The sequence below is a fragment of the Bos mutus genome, chromosome 10 (genome assembly GCF_027580195.1).
Source record: "Bos mutus isolate GX-2022 chromosome 10, NWIPB_WYAK_1.1, whole genome shotgun sequence".
Taxonomy (NCBI): domain Eukaryota; kingdom Metazoa; phylum Chordata; class Mammalia; order Artiodactyla; family Bovidae; genus Bos; species Bos mutus.
This window is the reverse complement of record NC_091626.1, coordinates 84,844,553-84,863,441: the sequence shown is the minus strand read 5'-3', so window position 1 is coordinate 84,863,441 and position 18,889 is coordinate 84,844,553. Positions and strand designations below refer to the sequence as shown.

At 50.0% G+C, this 18,889-nt stretch overlaps 1 protein-coding gene and 1 long non-coding RNA gene across 2 annotated transcripts in view; one reads left to right on the top strand and one right to left on the bottom strand.

Moving 5' to 3' along the window:
• FOXN3 (forkhead box N3) overlaps positions 1-18,889 on the bottom strand; it is a 256,783-nt gene that overhangs the window by 182,841 nt on the left and 55,053 nt on the right. Inside the window, 1 exon segment of the mRNA XM_070378381.1 lies at positions 11,002-11,138. Within this exon segment, the coding sequence (XP_070234482.1) occupies positions 11,002-11,138 (137 nt within the window).
• LOC138989438 (uncharacterized) lies at positions 10,620-14,685 on the top strand. Its single transcript, XR_011465743.1, has 3 exons — positions 10,620-10,805; positions 13,775-13,944; positions 14,548-14,685. It is a non-coding gene; the product is annotated as an uncharacterized lncRNA (long non-coding RNA).

Genomic DNA, 18,889 nt, shown 5'->3' with positions numbered 1-18,889 from the left:
CACATGGCGCCGCTCTGAGATAGGTGTTCTGATGTCACAGGAGGAATGGCAACATGGACATTACCCGGAGATTTTAGGTAACTTGGCCAAGATCACACAGCTAGTGTGTGGCCCAGCCAAGGTTCTAGCCGGCAGCTCCTGCTGAGAGGAACTGGGACTTGCTCCAGGCCCGGTCTGACGGTGGTCAACCTGTGATGCCAGGCAGGCCCTGTGGGGCTCCTGGGCACAGGTCTCCATGCCCTCCCTCTCTGGGATCAGAGGACGCGGTCTTCACCCAGCCTCTGTGACCGTCACTGAGTTCTACCGGGCAGCTTTCGGTGGTCGTTCGTTCGGGGAGGGCGGGGTGGGGGCAAGGCCCTGCTCCCCTGTCAAGGGGCACACACGGCGTCTCAGCTTCGCAGATGCTGACACCTCCTCCCATGGGAAAAGTCATGGGGTGCCTCCCACAGCATGCAGACCCCAGACCAGCTAAGCCTGGAAGCTGATGACGCCGACTCCTACTGACCTCATCACCAGCCCATCAGAAGACACGTCCACGAGCTGAGCACACCCGCGTTTACTCTGAAACTTCCTGCCATCTTCCCCAAGCTGGGACGCTGGGTTCTGAGGGCATCAACCCCATTCACCTGGCAGAGCAACAGAGCTATCCTTCTCAACTTCACCCCAAACTCTGGCACCAATGTACAGAGGAGCTGAGCTTTCAGGACCACCTGCAGGAGCTGGAGGGGGCCTAGGGACGGCAAGTGGGGTTTGCAGGCTGGGTTCCTGCACGCAAGGCAGGAGCTCTGAGGCCCAGGGTGGCAGAAGGGCCTGGTCAGAGGGGGCGAAGCTCAGCAGAGACAGGGCGTCTCGTCTGCCTTCCGGTCTACCGTGGGCCAGGGGGCCGACAGGTGGAGAGGTTCCCGCACCCGGAGACCCTCAGCTCTTTAGATCTTTTCTGCTTTTCTGCCTTCTCACTGCTGTTCCAAACTTGCCTCTTCCTCCTGAGGACGTCACAGCTGCTGCACCCGTCCCTCTGCCTGCAGGACCACCGTGAGGCCAGGCAGGGGTCTGCAGCTGGGGAACTCTCCAGAGCCCATCAGAACAACCACCGCCAGTGGTTCTCTGCTGGGAAGTTTGAAAGAGGGGGGGGAATCTCTCTATGCTGCTCGATTTCTCTATGAGCAGAAAAGGGAAAAAAAAGGGGGGAGTCAATTTCTAGCTCAAAAGAATCCTAAGATACTTAACTCAGCTCTCTTTATCATTATTGGAAGAGGAGAGAGCCACTAAAATTCTCCTGTTTCCTCTGAATGCTTTTTTTTTCCCATTCACTTTCATTCTTGCCAAACTTGTGGGGGAGGTCACTGGGGGGTAACTAAGTTTGTTAGAGAGACGTGGGTGGCTAGCAGACTTTGAACAAAACTTTCCACTTAAATGTAGATAAACACACCATGAACATGTCCCAACTTAGACAACCGTGATTAAGCAACTCGACCTAAGTAGATAAGGATTAAAACATGCGTCTCAATGGTTTGCGGATGCTCTTGCCAGATGGATGAGAAACCAGCAAGGGTTAGAAATTAACGTGGGATTCCCGTGCTCCTCACACTCCGCCAGCACCTTCCACGCAGCCTGCGGAGTCTCCGAGGTGGTCTGACAGATAGCGTGATGTGGCTCTCACGGAAGAAAAACTAAAGGGTGAGAGTGCGAGCAGAGCCTGGCGCACAAGCGAGGCCACGGGATCAAGACTGGCTTTGGCTCATCCACAGAAACTGACAGAAACGGTGGGCGCGGCTCCTCCACTCAGGTGTAAACAGGGGAAGGCCTGCACGATGTGATGGACAGCTTTTGGAAATGGTCTTCTGCTTGGCAAAACATGGCAGTGATAATTCTCTTCCCACGGAAGGAAATGCAAAGAAGTGTCACTAAAACAAGAGAGGTAATTACAGGGCAGGAATCCAAGAGCTGGGTGACACAGAGTGCAGAGTAACTAAATTAGTCCCATTATGGCCTTGAAATCTGGCCTTAACAATTTCAAGAGGAAGAATCTGACCTCTCGTTTCTGAGTAACAAAGCCACGCCTGTCTTCCCTGCGTTTTGTTTCCAGCCTACACGGCGGGCTTAGAGAACTATAAACACGAGACACTTCGTCCCTCTGCCGTGCTTGCGGCTCAGCAGGCCCAGAGACAGACGACGAGGGCCGGGAGGGATGACCGTGTGACTCTCCCGGCAATAATTCCTTCTCTTCGAGGGACGCTGGCAGCTGGTCATCTCAACGTGACTAGCACCCCTAGGGCAGCTGGTTTGTGCACTACCCAAACACTCACCCACCCACCCACCCACCCACACACTCACCCAGCTCCTGGTATGCATCTGGTATTGTTAGATGCTGTTCTGTGGGGGAGACCTTTCTTTAGTGGAGCCTGAACCTTTCTTCCTGTAACTTCAACCCATTGGAACCAAATCCCTCCCAGGGGAAGCTGAAGACGGCTGGCAGGCTGAACTTCGGATGGTGTCTTCTCCAGATCACACATTCCCGGCTCCATCACGGCGACACGTGGATTCCCTCGCCAGCCTCGCCACTCTTCTCTGTATCTTGGAGTCCCCCACCCACCTGGTCAGAAATGTCCCAGTGAAGACTGGTCCACAGTGAAAGTGGGAGTTACTGATCTTCACACCACTTGTTCTCATCTTTTACTGACATAATAAAACACTCATCTTCAGTTAACATAACCTAAAACTACCTACTCTGACCAACATAATTCACAGCATAATGTACTTACAGTACAAGAATTCTCCCCACCTTCTACGGTCCTCAAATCTTTTATGAACAGTGGGTTCCAATGTCTGATCTAATTACACCTCTACTCCTTACCCCCTTCCCTTTTAGTCTATAGAATCCAGGAGTATTTAGTATAGCCAGAAGCTGGAGAAAGGGGAGTCCTAGACGGAGCAATGGTTGGTTTTAATTTTCTATTCTGATGAACAACTTGCCTGTTTTACACTGCTGCAAAACAAAGAGCTTGCAGTCCGTTGTTTCCTAGTGGACATCATTGATTTCACGTGGTTTTGACAGCTCTTTCATATTTCCAACACGCAGATCGATGTCTCCCCCTCTGCGAAGGTGAGGGGGTTGCCGAACATGCAGAATGCAGGTCAGCCCCTCGTGCACTCATCTCCCTCCCCTGACAAAGCCTCAGATGCCGGACCAGGAATCCGCCAGGTCTTCCACGGCTGTTTGAAGATGCAAATAAACAGGAAGCAAGCTGGTCGAGACCCCAGACTCCTAGAGAGCCAGCCAACACTTCAACTTTCTGACCAGGCATTAGAGACACAGCCTCTTTATTATCTGTCGTCTGTGGAGTTAGATCAACAGAAATGTATCACTAGTAGATTTAAAGAGCAGCAAACAGTTCTGCTGGCGGAAGACCGACCATGGGCGGAGGGCACCCCCAGAGTTCAGAGGATGCAAAGGGCTCAGCTTGGCTCTCTGGGCCGTGAGTTTCACTCTGCACCTGAGTAACACTGATAGGATCAGCCTGACTGCTTAGACATTCAACTTTCAGAGTGAGTGTGAAAACAGAATGAAATCGGATGACCGGGCACAATATCCGTGCGATACACCTAGTGCGTAAGAGCTCAAAGATAACAGACTATTTTCCATTTAAATAAAATCATGTTGGATGGAATGAGGATGAAATATACAACGGACAGCACACTGCAGGGAAAATGCTGAGATTAAAAATATTCTGAGACCAAGTCAGAAAACAGAATGGAAGTCAACCACAGATAATATGATTTGATACAAAAATAAAATTACAGCTAACTAATGGATTTTTAAAGTTCACACTGTAATGGGCTTTGTTTTTTATATGTAAGAGTGAATTCCTATAATTTTAAGCCTTTTCTATGACCCCTCTCCTCCAACTTTTTAACAAAACGAAGTACTATTATTAGAAAATCTTGTCATTCAACCCCCTGTTCATTTTACCACATTAATTTAGCACAGAAATGGCAATCCACTCCAGTACTCTTGCCTGGAAAATCCCATGGACAGAGGAGCCTGGTAGGCTACAGTCTATGGCATCGCAGAGTCGGACACGAGTGAGCAATTCACTTTCACTTTCTACATATTTAGCACAATGAAGCTTCATACTGATTTTTTTAATTTAATATTCTTTAAAAAATTAAGCACACAGTTACAGTTCAATGCATATGCTTTCCAAATACCTACTCACCATTTTTAATTACACTTACACAAATAAGTGTATTGGCTATGAGGAGCTTTTAAAAAAAGCTATTTATGGTTTCCATCAAAAACACTGCTTACAAGTAAATATAAGGAGTGTAATGCGTAATAATGACGCTGCTAATCTAAACTCTCACATTCACTCCTTACGCTTGACTGAACTAAAAGTTGCAATGACACAACCATCTAACAATTAAACTCCTTCAATACAGTTAACACTGATTTTATTTTGTGGCTTTGCAGTTCTGCCAACAATCAAATGCACATCACTTCGAATAACTGGAATGAAAGATGTCTTATAAGCTAAAAAATTACTGGATGTTCTCCAAGCAATGAATAAGCTATTCCTTGCTGTGTGCAAATTCAGCATTTTAGTGAGGGAATTAACATGGGCATGTTAATAAGCTTAACATTCTAAGGATTTTCTAATCTTCTAATTGTCTAAAAGGATGAGTTCCCTAAACACCTTCCCTTCCCCGCCTCCCCCCAAGGCCATCCCCCATCTGCCATCACCGGGCCTCTCCTCCAGCCAAGGCTTCCTGACCTGGTGAGGAATCACTGGTGATGCCCTTGATTCAAACACACACTGACCGCTCTCTACAACGTCTATATCCTTAGCAGTATTACTCTGCTATGTAGGCATTTTTTTTAAAGATTATAAAGAATAAGCTCAAAGCACACGAATCAGGGAGCAGGCAGGATTAAAACATTAAAAAAAAATCTATCTATCTATCTATCTATCATCTTTTTGCTGAGTCAGCACTAAAACCAGCCATTTTCATTAAGACCCTCAATATCCAAAAGGCCAAAATCTTTGGAGAGGCCATTAACATATCTTCTGCGGCTCATTTAACTGTTCTGAAGGAGCAAAAGGAAACTTAAGGAGTTAAATTATAAGCTTAAATGTTCGGAATTTTCTTTATTTAAAAAAAAAATTAGGTGAGAGCAGTAGAAACTTCCTTGGAATGTTTTGATTCCGTAAACTTTAAAGTCATCCAGAAAAAAAATCTTCAGACCTAGATTAGCAAATAAAAGTCTTGTGCGTGCTCAGCAGCTAAGTCGAGTCCGCCAGGCTCCTCTGTCCATGGGATTTTCTTGGCAAGAACACGGAGTGGGTTGCCGTTTCATGCCAGGGGATCTTCCTGACTGGGGGACGGAACCCACGACTCCTACATCTCCTGCACTGCACATGGATTCTGTACCACTGAGCCACCTGCGAAGCTTTCAAACGTCTTGTGGGTTTTTGTAACTCTGTACATGTTACAGAGGCTGTAACACTTTACACAGAACATAAAATATGTTGTCATTATTTTTAAAGTGAAGATATTTAAACAGAAAATGAAAGGTGCATTGGGGAACAGCAGTCCCCTCAACAGGAGCTTTCGATATCTAAAGCCCAGCCGTGGCTGGCCCGTCACGTGGACCACGGGCACGTAAGATGCTCGGGTTTCCCTGGACATACCGAGGAAGCATGCACCTATGGTAGCTCCGGCTCTCCAATCTGGCGTATTTTACTAAATTTCCTTTCTCTGAAAAAAAAAATCATCCAGGAAACTCTACAAACCATACTGTTTGATTCACTGTAAAACCTGTTCCCACCTATGGTGAGAGATGATTAAAACTTTTTTTTTTCCTGTAACCTGATTTTGGATGGGCCCCTATCCCAGAGAAGATGCTACATCAGGTCCTACAGATAACTTCTAAAAACAATCTGTTGTCATAAACACTGCTATGGAACATCTGCTATTTACAGGACATGAACCAAGTATTGTAAAGTTCAAGGGCCCCGCACTCTAAAGAAACAAAATCATGAGATGGAGGTCACCCACTGGGGAACTGTTTCTCTAACCATCAGACGTGGAGAAAGATTAGCAAAGGGGCAAAGTCCTAAAAAGTTGGCGGGAGTGTAGACTGGAACAGAGTTTAAAATCAGAAGGCAATTTGGTGATCTTTATATCAAAAGGATTAAAACATGCATATCCTTTAACAAGAAATTCTTGTTTCTTGAGCGAAGGAGGGGCAGAGGCAGCAAAACCATGGAAATAGATGAGACTTTCTGAACGGATCGAGAAGCAAGAAGCCCAAACGCACCGTCTCCCCTCCTCTTTCCAGGTCTAGAGTCTGAACATCGCGCTGGCGAACGCTGGGGAAGGAAGCAAGCTGATCTGCGTGGGCAGCCTGGCCTCGGGGACCCTTCCCAAGCACAGATGAGGACCATTCATGGAAATAAAGTTCCAAGAACCTACAGAGCAGCCCCTCGTTTAGCTCAGGAGACGTTGGGGAGGATGAGGTAGAAGCCGAGCCCCTGCCGTCAGCTCTCCAGATGTCTTGTCGCGATGCTCACAGTTACTCCAGATGGGTCAGGTGAACTGCTGGGCTCTCTACTCTCCATCGTGACAAAAAGGACACGGACACAAAACTGACCCACTCAACCGGTCTGTGCACTGGGGACTGCTTTTTCTTTAACAGAAAAGCTGCAGAGACAGCACAGAGAGTTCTCTTGCACCCCACACTCAGTCTGCCCGAAGGTAACACCTTAAGTTACCGTGGTACATTTGTTACAGCTGAGGAACCAACACTGGTGTGTTACTATTACCGCAAGGAGATCCAACCAGTCCATCCTAAAGGAAATCAGTTCTGAATATTCATCGGAAGGACTGATGCGGAAATGCCAATACTTTGGCCACCTGATGCAAAGAGCTGACTCATTGGAAAAGACCCTGATGCTGGGAAAGATTGAAGGTGGGAGGAGAAGGGAAGGACAGAGGATGAGAAGGTTGGCTGGCATCACCGACTCGATGGACATGAGTTTGAGTGGACTCCTGGAGTTGGTGATGGACAGGGAGGCCTGGCGTGCTGCAGTCCATGGGTCACAAAGAGTCGGACACAACTGAGTGACTGAACTGAACTGCACACATTATTCCTATTTAACTAGTTTCACCCTAATGTCTTTTTTTCTGTTCCAGGAAACTATCCTTAGCAATGCCCAACTCTTTGTGACTCTATGGACTGTAGCCCACCAGGTTCCTCTTTCATGGGATTCTCCAGGCAAGAACACTGGAGCAGGTTGCCATGCCCTCCTCCAGGGGATCTTCCTGACCCAGGGATTGAACCCACGTCTCTTATGTCTCCTGCATTGGCAGGTTCTTTACCACCTGTGTCCCATGTCTTCGTGGCCTCCTCTGACCTGTAGCAGCTTTTCTCAGACTTTCCTTGTTTTCGATGGCTGACAGCTGTGAAGCCAGCTGATCGGGTATTCTGAAGGATGTCTCCACCCCTTCCCCCTTGGGGACAAAACCCTGTCTGGTACCTTTCTCAGATTACACTGGAGTTACAGGCTCTGAGGAGGGGGACGAGAAAGGTGAAGCGACAATCTCTTGACATTGCATGAAAGGTACAGGTTGTCCACTTTACATCACAGACAGTGTGAGCTTTGATCACCTGGCCGAGGTAGCACCTGCCAGGCGTTCTCACCACCATTTCCATGTGCTGCTCTTTGGAAGAAAGTCATCAACTGCAGCCACTCCAAAGGCAGGGAGTCAAACTCCAATGTCTTGAACGGACAAATATCTAAATTATTTACAATTCTTCCATAAGGGAAATTTGTCTCTACTCTCATTTATTTATTTGAGCATTCGTTTATATCAATGTGGGTTCACAGACACGGATTTTATATGTGGAGTTAAAACCCCAATGCTATGCTATTTATTTGTTGTTCGAATTGTCTCAGCTTTGGCTACTGGGGCAAATTCAGGTAGACCTATGACATCCTTGTTTTCTGAACACTTCCTTAACTTTCTGCTTTTCCATATTTTTATCAGTGAGATGCCTTACTTAAGAGCTGTTAGGGGGTGAACTGTGTATTCAACCCCCACCCCACAGAAGAGTTTCATGATGGGGGTTCCGAGTACCTCAAAATGTGACCCTATTTGGGAATAGAATCATCAGAGATGTAACGATTGCATCATACTGAAAAGGGTGGCCCCGAATCCAGGATAACCGACGTCCTTACAAACGGGAGACAGGGACACAGCACACAGGAAGGGCAGGCGTGACACCCTGACGACGAAGACAGAGGTCAGGGCGATGCTTCTCACAAGCATCCGAGAGCGGGCCCTGGAAAACGGGCACGAGGCTCGGCGCGGCAACATTCGGCACTCTATCTGGACGAGGCTGAGGTTTGGGGGCGCTGTTTTCAGAGGCTCCTCTTCCCTGCAGAGTCTCCAGCCACCGGCTGCTTGCTTCAGAGCGCTCCTTGCCCAGTGCACCTCCGAGTCCTAGCAGTAACCACCCATCAGGTGCAATCACCATTTCAGACGCTCCGTGAGATTCAGGTGCTGCCAAGTGCCCCGCACGGCAGTCCTGCGGGGTGGACAGGCCCCTGCGTCACAGAGGCCCAGCCAGACCGTGTCAGGCCATCGCGCGTGGCCCCTGTTTAATGACTCACTTTGTCCCTCTTCCCTAAGTCACGTCCGCAAGTGGCCTGAAGGCTTTAAAATGGAACCGAACACATCTCCGTCAGCTGTACAGATATCGTCCAACCATCCAGCACTTTGGACCCTTAGTACAACTTTCCACACTACAGGACAGCGAAGCCAGCTCTGAGCTTTCAGATGAAGGGACTGCAGTCCCCAGGAAAGAGAAAGTGACTTGTTTTACAGAGTTAAGACAGGGAAGAAGCAGGCTAGAACCTGGTGTGTCTTCTCACCCCACAGCCAGGAACCTTCATGAAGCTGAAATCTAAGCCCTGGCATGGGTAAAGATGGAAACTTTTACCCCTCAGTCATCTGGGAGAAGAGAACTGGATGTGACAGACTGGGATCTGGCACGTTTTTGTTTGGAAATTATCTTCTTCACACAAGTTCCAGTTGGTCTGCGTTTTTACGCCTATGTTAAAAAATCAAATGAAGTCATTAAGCTTAGGCCAGCATGTAAAGCCTCTCTCCCGAGTGTGCATTCCTCTTATAACCCCTAGAGCTCTACCATAATCCTTCAAATTATTCAATAATTACTGTGCTTCCCCTGGGGTCACATTTGGCAACAAAATACTGGTCTAAATGAACCCACGATATGACCCAGAGAATAACACTTATGTTCTTAACTTCTTAGAAGCACAAGGATATGAAATACTTCCGAGGAGCAAACTGGGAGCAAAGCGAAGGGCTTGCTGTGGGGGTTTGGAGGGTGAGGGGAGCAGAATGACAAAAGGAATGAGAATCTGGGACTTATTCCAATCATGAGGGCCATCCCCTCCCCCACGACCTTGGTATATCAGGCCAGTCTCCACTCCAATCCCAGTTTCCTCCCATTTCAGGAGTGCCTATGGCCACAAGGAAAAAAACCAAGCATATGGCTCTGCCCTTCTCGACATTTCTACAGTGTTGGCTGGGCTGGTTTGGAAAATCCCATTTCATCTCCTACAGCTACATGACCTCAAGTTGTCATTTCCAATAAAGTATGCTTCCACTGATTTTTATGAACATAGACAAAAGCTGCTACAACCTTTTTTCTTCCCCCCCAAATCTTTCAAACCAACTGTAGTTGCTATGTAGGGTTATTTGTTTCTAAGGCAACAGCGTATATCTAAGTACTAACGGCCTGTCCTTTTGCCAGGCAACAAACAGCCTTGTGATGCAACTGCACCTGTCTCAGCTACGCGTTGCTATGGAGACGCTGCAGTTGCCATGGCTACCATCACGCTAATCGCCTAGCAAAGGCAGCCGTACAGCCGTCTTCTCAGAGGGCCCAGCTGTTCCTCTCCGTCTCTTGCTGAAGACTGATTGTCCAGGGCCTGTGATGGAATGCTTCTCAACCGGGATGCACGAGAACTTCATCAAGGCTGTTTCACGGGCCCCCTCTGTGCTCCCTCAGTCCAGGGAAAGAGTCTGTAATGACGCTGGCTGTGAACCCACGGCATCTATGAATTCACGCCGTTCCTCGCTGGTACCAACGTGGAGCCCGAGGCTCACGTCTCCTGACTGGGTGGTGACAAGGGAAACATCTCTACACGTTAAAGAAAAAAGCAGAACCCTTTTCGGCAGTACTGAGGGCCAGACGCCTAGCCCAAGCACTACAGGAGAAAACCCACTTTAAAGCTGGCTCCGTGCTACACGCCTGCTTGTACAGACGCTAACATTAACCAGTTTTTTAAGTGACAGGTGGCATAACCTCCCCTCCTATTCTCTCTCAAAGGCACCGTAACCTCAGTGCCTGAAAACAAAGGGGCACGCGAGGAGCAATCCAAGTCTCTACGGCCCTTTGCTGTTTTCCCAGAAGAGGCAAACACCACGGAACCAAAACAAAGCCATCGCCCCGGAGCACCGTCCACATGGAGACGGGGAACGGCAACAACGCAGGGCACCCTTCCCTCCAACACCTGCAGACACTCTCCCTCAGCGGACGGGGAGGCAGAGGCCGCTCGCCCAGCTCACTCCTGGACGCCCACCCCTACAAACCACCCTGTGCTCAGACGCTGAGGCGGTCAACCTTCCTGCGCAAACGTCTCTACCCAGGGAGACGTTATTCCACCCGCCACGGGGCCTTCCAGCAGACGCGTTTCTCCCAAGCAGCAGACGCGGTAAGGTTTGCAGAAAAGACAGCAATGGGTAATGCCTCCAAGAATACTTAACTTCTTTCTCATTTTCTAGTTATTCTTAAAGTCACAGAGCCTATTAGTTTCAGTGCCTGTCTCTGCCAAAATAATACAACTTCAGTAGACCAAAACACAAAACAAACAAAGGATCTTGAAAAACAGAAAAGTCTGAACGGCTTACCTTTGATATGCCTGAGGAGAGGCGGGAGGTGTATTGAACACATTCGAGTGTGGGTGGTAAGGTGTCTTTTTCAAAGCCTGAATTAGATTTTGTCTATACTCTGGGTCTATGCACCACAATGACCCTTTCCCGATACTCTGCAAAGAAAGTCAAAATAAAAAAGTTATTAATACAGAGACAGCAACTATTGTGCGGTAAGTAGATGTGGGCTTCCCTGGGGGCTCAGACAGTAATGAATCCGCTTGCACTGAGGGAAACCTGGGTTCGATCCCTGGGTTAGGAAGATCCCCTGGAGGAGGGCATGGCAACCCACTCCTGTATTCTTGCCTGGAGAATCCCATGGATAGAGGAGCCTGGTGGGCTACAGTCCACGGGGTTGCAGAGTCGCACACGACTGAGCGACTAAGCACAGCACAAGTAGGTGTACAGCCCTCATCGGAGTACCTTACTTTTTTTAAAGCCTCTTACTTCTTTGTTAACTGTCTGCCAACCTTAGCTACAGCACTCCTGACCTTTAAACACCGCGTGGTGTGCTTCCGTGTACTCACATTAAGTTTGACAAAATGAAAATGTTATTTCCAGGTGAGGTTGCTACAACAATATTGTCATTTTCATATCCTACCTACCAAAACCCTCAGTAACCTTATTATTTTTCAGTATCAACTTTGAAAAACATGTATTCTCTTTAAAAAAGCGAGTTTCAAATTTGTCAGCTATCAAGGGTTGAGAGAAAAACAGAGGGCAGAAACACCCTCAAAACTCCGTTTCCGCTCTGAAAATCCGAGACCTAAGTTTTCAAACCATATTACATTGGTGCCACTTTACAAAAGCAGAAAAGTAATCCACTTGTTTTCTTCCTGCTTACAAAAGAATGACGTTTAAGCTTCAGATGGAATTCTGTAATGACCGTCCCCAGGAGACAAAAAGACCTCAGGCAGCAGTGGTCAGTCTTTAGTCAGAATCCAGTGTTTGTTTCTTTGGATTCCTCAATTCTGGATCCAGACCTCAATCTTCAGAAGTCAAAAACTTTATAAAAATGCAAATCTTCTCGAACTGGTTCCACGGAAAGCGAAGGACTTAGTCTGAGGCCCACTCTCAGTCGGAGGCTTGCGTTCTGAGCCAGCATCTTACACAGCACACGGAAGCCATGTCTCTGTTCCCCGCTGGAACTGGCTGCTCCCCTTTCAAGTGACCAAAGGTACCCAAGCTGTTTGATAAGGTCATGTGTAAATGTTTACTGATTTGGAGAGAAAAGAAGTCAAATTATATAAACCCACACTCGCCCCACGGTTCCAGCCAACGGACCCTCTAATTTCCACAACTATTGTACTACAGAAAGATGTAGAAAGCAAACAAGAAAATCGTTTAGCTATCAGGCAGGAGAAAAAAAAGCCCAAGAAAATCCCTTAGAAGGAGAACTAAAAATAAGTTATTCCCAAAATCTTTAAAGAACTTTTAAAAATGTGTAGTTCAGTCATCAGTCGACCAAATAGTTTACTTACCAACATATTCACAGAACCCATTCAAGTTCTTTGAGCTCAACAGCACCAGTGCGCTGAGCACAGGGAGTTGCTCAAAGCCAAGGTTAGGGGCTCAAGCCTCCGATCATCCCCATCACAGTTGCAGGCCTGACCCCCGCAAACACAGTCCCAGTCAGGCCAACCTGCCTGGGCTAAACACCAAAGTCCCCAGTTTAATCAGTCGGATGTTTAAAGACATGAATGATTTCAACTTTGGAAAATTCAGTGATGTTTAAAGACATGAATGATTTCAACTTTGGAAAATTCAGTGTCCTTACGTGGCCTTTCCCTCTCACGCACACATTTTCAAGCCCAGAAGAGTTCACTTCTGAGTAATGACACTTCCCGGGTAAAGCAGGCAGGTCACCAAAAGACCAGACCTGGCCCTTCCGTCCTGTCCTTGGAAAACAAGCTGTGCAGTGTGCAATTGCCTTTCTGACCCCCTTGAAGACAAGGCCCCGGAAAGCTGGCTGGAGGGCCAGGGCCCGTGTGCAACCCAGATATTTCTGCAGGGAGATTATCTCGGTTCTGGGAACCACATGGGAGCTTTTGTTTTCATCAAGGTGGTTTTCAGGGTGGAGCCGTTTAATCTTACAGGGAATAGAAATATGACAAAGAAATGAAGGGAAATAACAATGAGCCAAGAATGCACTTTCTCCTGACCCTTAGTATCTTGTGGATTATACTAAACCATCATTTATCAAAAGAAAAAGGGAAAAACGCCGCAGGACTGGGGTGGGAGAGGCAGTCCATAAGGTAAGCCATCCAGGTACCAGAGGCCCGAGGAGCTTTAGTAAGAACACAGTCCTAAGGCCAGGAGCTTCCTGTGTGGCCTTGGGCAAATAAGGGCCCCGGAGAAAGTCCTGGCTTCCTCACCGGCAAAATAAAGCCTGCGCCCTCCCCCAGAGACTGCTGTGGGGCCTAGGAGGGCAGACAGGACCAGAACAGCGGAGAAGGTAAAGGCACTCGTAAATGGTGGAGGGGGTCAAGGACAATTCTTTTTGAACAGAAGCACAGAGGTGAGGCCGGCCGGACAGTCTTTCTGTATCCGATTTCCCAAGATGAAAGCAGCAGCACGGTCCATCGCGGCAGCGGCGGGGCCGCGGAAACGGCCCGGCCCGTGGGGACCAGGCGGCAGTCTGCCCCACGCCTTCGCACGGGCTCAGAAGGGCCCTCTGGAGAGTGTTCCCACTTTCTAAGACCTCCTTCATTTCACCACCCCTCACTCCTTGTTACTTGTCTCTGCTCTGCAGGCCAGTCTGACCCCTGACCAGAAGCCTCCGTTTGCCCGGGTCTCTGCACGATGGTCATCAGGCTAAGGTTTACCTCCAAGCTTGGTCAGCACGTGTTCACAGCATCTGTTCACTGCAGGCCTGCTCCTGGGCCATCACAGCCCCTACCTTGATCAGTTCCGCATTTTACAGTGAGCGCGGCTAGGAACGGGGATAGGTTTCCACAGACCAGACGCTAATTTCAATATCTTACACGCAGAATTCTCAGAGAGGAAAGAAATAAGCCTAAAAAGCGTCTTCAGGACACACCCACGGGGAGGCTGAGGATCCCTTGGACCCCTCTAGGGCTTTTCCACCGGAGAGGGAACCACAGGCAGAGCTTGGCGGGAGCCGGGGGAGACTGGCCCCGTGTCTGATTTGCAAGCATCCTCCTTGGTCTCATGTAACAGCTCAGAATAGTAAAAAGGTTGACTTGAAAACTTTTAACATGGAAATATGCAGAGCAGAGAACGCTCAAGTTTATTCAGCCAGGAAAAATTACATTTAATGCCCCTCACGGAGAGAAAAGGATGTAATTTGATTAGAGTTGTGTAATAAGTTTGAGGATCAGAGTTTTTAGAATTATATGCATCTCATCTTAAGAATATGGGTTTTTTTGTTATCATAACAGAGGGAGGTGCACCATTAAATGTTAAGGAATTCAAAACAATAAGCGAAGAAAGATCTCTATTCATAGATCCATTTACATCCTTAAAAATATTTGTATGTATTTATAAATATATTTATATTTACAGCGGTAAAGAATCTGCCGGCCAGTGCAGCAGATGCAAGAGACGTGGGCTCAATCCCTGGATAGGGAAGATCCCCTAGAGTAGGAAATGGCGACCCACTCCAGGATTCCTGTCTGGAGAATTCCATGGACAGAGGAGCCTGGTGGGCTACGCCCATGGGGTCGCACAGAGTTGGATACAATTGAGCACAGTAGCAGCAACATATTTATATTGATATTTATATAAATATAACGTAAATATAAATATATAAAACCATTTATATATATGATATATATTTCATATAAAATATATATTTAGGACAAAACAAAGTCTGTCAAGGAAGAGCTTTCTTATGCACACAAACACGTACGCACATGGTTTGAGAAAACTAATGTGCAAAGCAAAAGGAAAAAAGGAGTAAAAACATGGAAGAAACCAAATTGGTTTAATTAAAAAGCACCTAGAGAATTAACAGACAATCCCTTGTTAGCAATAAAAACATCAGTACATGACAGTAGACCAGGAGAACCTATATCGCAGAAAGAACTGACTAGTGAGAAAGGTTAAAAACAAGAGAGAGAGAGAAGAAAAACATCAATTAAATCTTCAACCTGACTGCAAGAAATGGCCTGTTCTTCCCTGAGAGGTCAGGGCCCAGCACCGCCCCCGGCAGCCCGTGAGTCTCCCGGTGTCCCGCAGCTCAGCAGACCCGCAGGGGTCAGCCGGCCCAGCTTCATGGGCTGTGCGTCAGTGAGGTAAGGACCACACTTTAAACACGGTTTACAAACCGTGGGCCCCGCTGCGTTAATGGGGCATGTGGTTACATTAATCGGGCTTCCCAGGCGGCACTAGCAGTAGGGACCCCGCCTGCCAATCCAGGCGCGGGCTCGATGCCTGGGTCGGGAGATGCCCTGGAGGAGGGCATGGCAGCCCACTGCAGTGTTCCTGCCTGGAGAATGGACAGAGGAGCCTGGCGGGCTACAGTCCATGGGGTCGCAAAGAGTCGGACACGATGGAAGCAACTCAGCACAGACGCTTACTGGGTTCTGGGTCCAAAGAGGGTGGGGAACATTGTTCTAGAAGGAGGGTTTCCGTCTTCCGCACCACTTCTGAGGGAGAAGCCCTCCTCCGGCAGTACTGGAGGAATCCCCACGTGTGGCGCCCACACGGGGGAGGGCCGTGCTGGGGGTGGGGCCAGAGAGGCCAGACCCGCAGGGGCGCGCATGCCCGTGGGCGGTGAATCTGAAACGGTCCCCTCTGTAAACTGTCAGTTTTATACTGGAGCGCGGCTGATGGACACTGCTGTGCTCGGCTCAGGGGTGCAGCACAGCGCTCAGTCAAACGTCTGCACGCGCCTTTGTCAGATGCTTTTCTCAGCTTGATGGTTGCGTGATACGCAGCAGAGTTCCCTGCACTATTCGGTGGGTCCTTGCTGGTTACCCATTTTAAATACTTTAGTGTGCACAGGTCGGGCCCAAACACCCCTCTGGATGCTTCTGAGATGCCAATTCCGTGGGTGTTCGCCGCACCGCCCACTGCCCTCTGCTCCCTCACCCGTATCGTACCCACTGCGTGCCAGGAACCATGGGGTGCATTACCAAAGACAACACACAGAGGCCACTGCTCTCCTGAAGCGGGCATCCTGGAGGGGGCAGAAGACAGGAAGTCGAGAGGTACCCAAGGAGGAGCACGACAGACCGTGACGCCCGCTGTGAGGGGGCAAAGGGCGGCGGCTCGGGAGACCCGGGCCGTGTGTGAAGAACAGAAGGAAGTGGAGGGGCCCGGGAAGGGGCGGGGAAGGGGACCAGGTGGCCGCAGTGGTGGGGAGGGGAGGGAGGGTGGCTCCGGGGAGTCCTCGGGAGAAGAGGCACGGCCTGTGATGATGAGACGTGGCAGGTGAAGAAGAGAGACAAAGAAAGGCTTGATTCGAGGAAGGAGGTCAGAGACCGGGACGGGGCTGGGGCTGGGGAGAGGACCCGTGTGAACAGAGCCTCTGAGACGTCCATGGGTGAAGGGCTGCTGACTGAGGACACACGCCACTCTCTTCCTTCCGCTGTCGCCGAACTGACCCCGACCTTGGCAAAGGCAGATCGGACACAGGATGGGGGGCTAGAGGCAGTCTGGCTTTAGAGGTTTCCCATCAACGGGTTCCTCTGAGGCCGGCACTGGTAAACATTTTCTTAAAGGATCAAAATACATATTTTAGTCTTCGTAGGCAGACAGTCTCTGTCGCAACTGCTCACCTCCACCACTGTGGGACGACAACGGCCACAGGCACGGCTGTGCTTCCGGGACATTTAATTCACAGAAACACAGGCCACGGGTGGCTGCTGCGTCCCTGCAGCTCCTGCCCTTGAACCCAAGGTTCAGACTCAGAAGCTCCTATAATTTTAGGGACCTAAAGCCAGAAAAGGGGTCTTCCCAGGCTAAGAGAGTTGGGCCGCGTTCTGGGGGATCGGGTGGGGAGGGGTTGCCATCCGTGATCCAGGGAGGGGCGGGAGGCGGTCTGGACACTCACTGCAGCAGCGAGCCTACCACGCATGAGAGGGACGTGCTGTTGAGCTGCGCGTAGGCCCGGTGGCACAGACACTGGAATCAGGGAGACGAGAGCAAGCCCTGTGCTGTTTGCCAGCTGTGTGGCCCTGGGCAAATGACTTAACTGCTCTGAGCTTCAGTTTCCTCATCTATAAAATGGAAAGGCTGTAATTACACCACTTCACAGGGCTGTTGCAAGGATTAAAGGAGATAATCCTGTGCAGGTACACAATAAAAGCTCAACAAAGCCTCTCTCCTATCACGATGGTAAAGTATTAAATAGCCAGCACTCCCTGACACCAGGCCTGACAGCAGGCCCTGCCCTGGCGGAGGAGCACTTGCCAAATTGTGAAATAATGCAAATTGCATCCAAAGCGGGGGCGGACCACATATGGTTGTTTTCCACTGTCTGATAGCAGAGGTGAAGTGAAAGGCTCAGAACAGAACAAAGCAGAAACCTGGGCGCTGGGGTGATGCGGGAGGGATGTGAGGCCTTGAGGAAGGCCCGCGCTGCTGAGTCTCAAGGCGCTTCTTCGCGCACCGGTGCCCCCGGGTGCCCGGCCTGTGTGGCAGCCCGGTGCTGCCCAGGAGAGGCCCCTGCCCTTTAGAGCTTAACCCTGCCACCTCCTGGGGGCAGAGGCCTGCCCTGCATGCCGCCCTGGGGGCAGAGGAGTTGATTAAGGGAGTGAAGCTGGGTGGGGCAGAGCTGCCATGAGCAGGAGGAGCTGGCCTTGGAGGGGAAGGGTCTCTGGTGGGGGCAGCGGGTGCTGGCCTCCAAAGCCGCCCCTCCGTTCTCCGGGTCTGGGGGCTCAGCTGGAAACCGAAACTGACAGGGTCCACATGGTCGGCCCCGAAGACCCTTGGAGCTTTACAGGTGGGGCGCCTGATGCTGACACTTTCCATCAAGTGGCCTTTCTGCCCAACACTCTGAACGTTTCCCCAGGTCCAGGAAACAAACGTGAAGTCCTCTCCTGGAAACGGTCAGATGTGCTCACCGCGGACGACGAGCTCACCCGCAGGGCCCTGTGCAGCCCCCACGGGCACCACCCACCACGGGCCACTCCCCATGGGTCACCCTCCCACGGGCCACCCCCCACGGGTCACCCTCCCACGGGCCACCCCCCATGGATCCTGCCTTTGGGCTCCTCCTCCCGACCTGGGTCCTGCCTGGCTCCTCGGGGAGAGACGAGGAGGGGAGATGAGGGGGGCAGGCGCTGATGCCCCCAGAGACCCGTGTCCCCAACTCCCACCAAACCCCTCCTCAGCACCAGACCAGAGGCTCAGACCCAGACTTCGGTGGGTCACGTGCCCACTCCAAAGTCTGTGGCCCGAAGGAATGGAGGTCCCTTGTGCCTCATTTTGAAACAAGCAATTTAACAACCCCTGGAAGCAGGATACAAGGCAGGGTCCATTTTTTTTAGGATGTAGAACCTCCAGAAAAAGACAACGGCGCACAGCTGCGGGCCACGGGCACCGGCCCCGCCCGACTCGGCCGCTGCTGTGCCTCTAGCGCCTGCGACAACTCCTGTGGTGGAGAAGGAGCTCAGCAGACATTTTTGAAAAGAAATACACAACTATAAAAGACTGCACAAGCCGGCCAAGGGGGTACACACACGTACACACACACACACGGAGTATATACACACATACAAACACACACACGTATACACACACTCTCTCTCTCTTTCTCTGTCAGGCCAGCTCCTCCCGTGGACCTGCCCTGGGCCAGGCTCCCTGCTCAGCACCCCCTCCCGCCCCACCGGGCTGCCCCGGGAGCCCCCAGAGCCCCTGGAGACCGTGCTCCCCGAGCCTTCCTGTCCCTCTCCGAGCA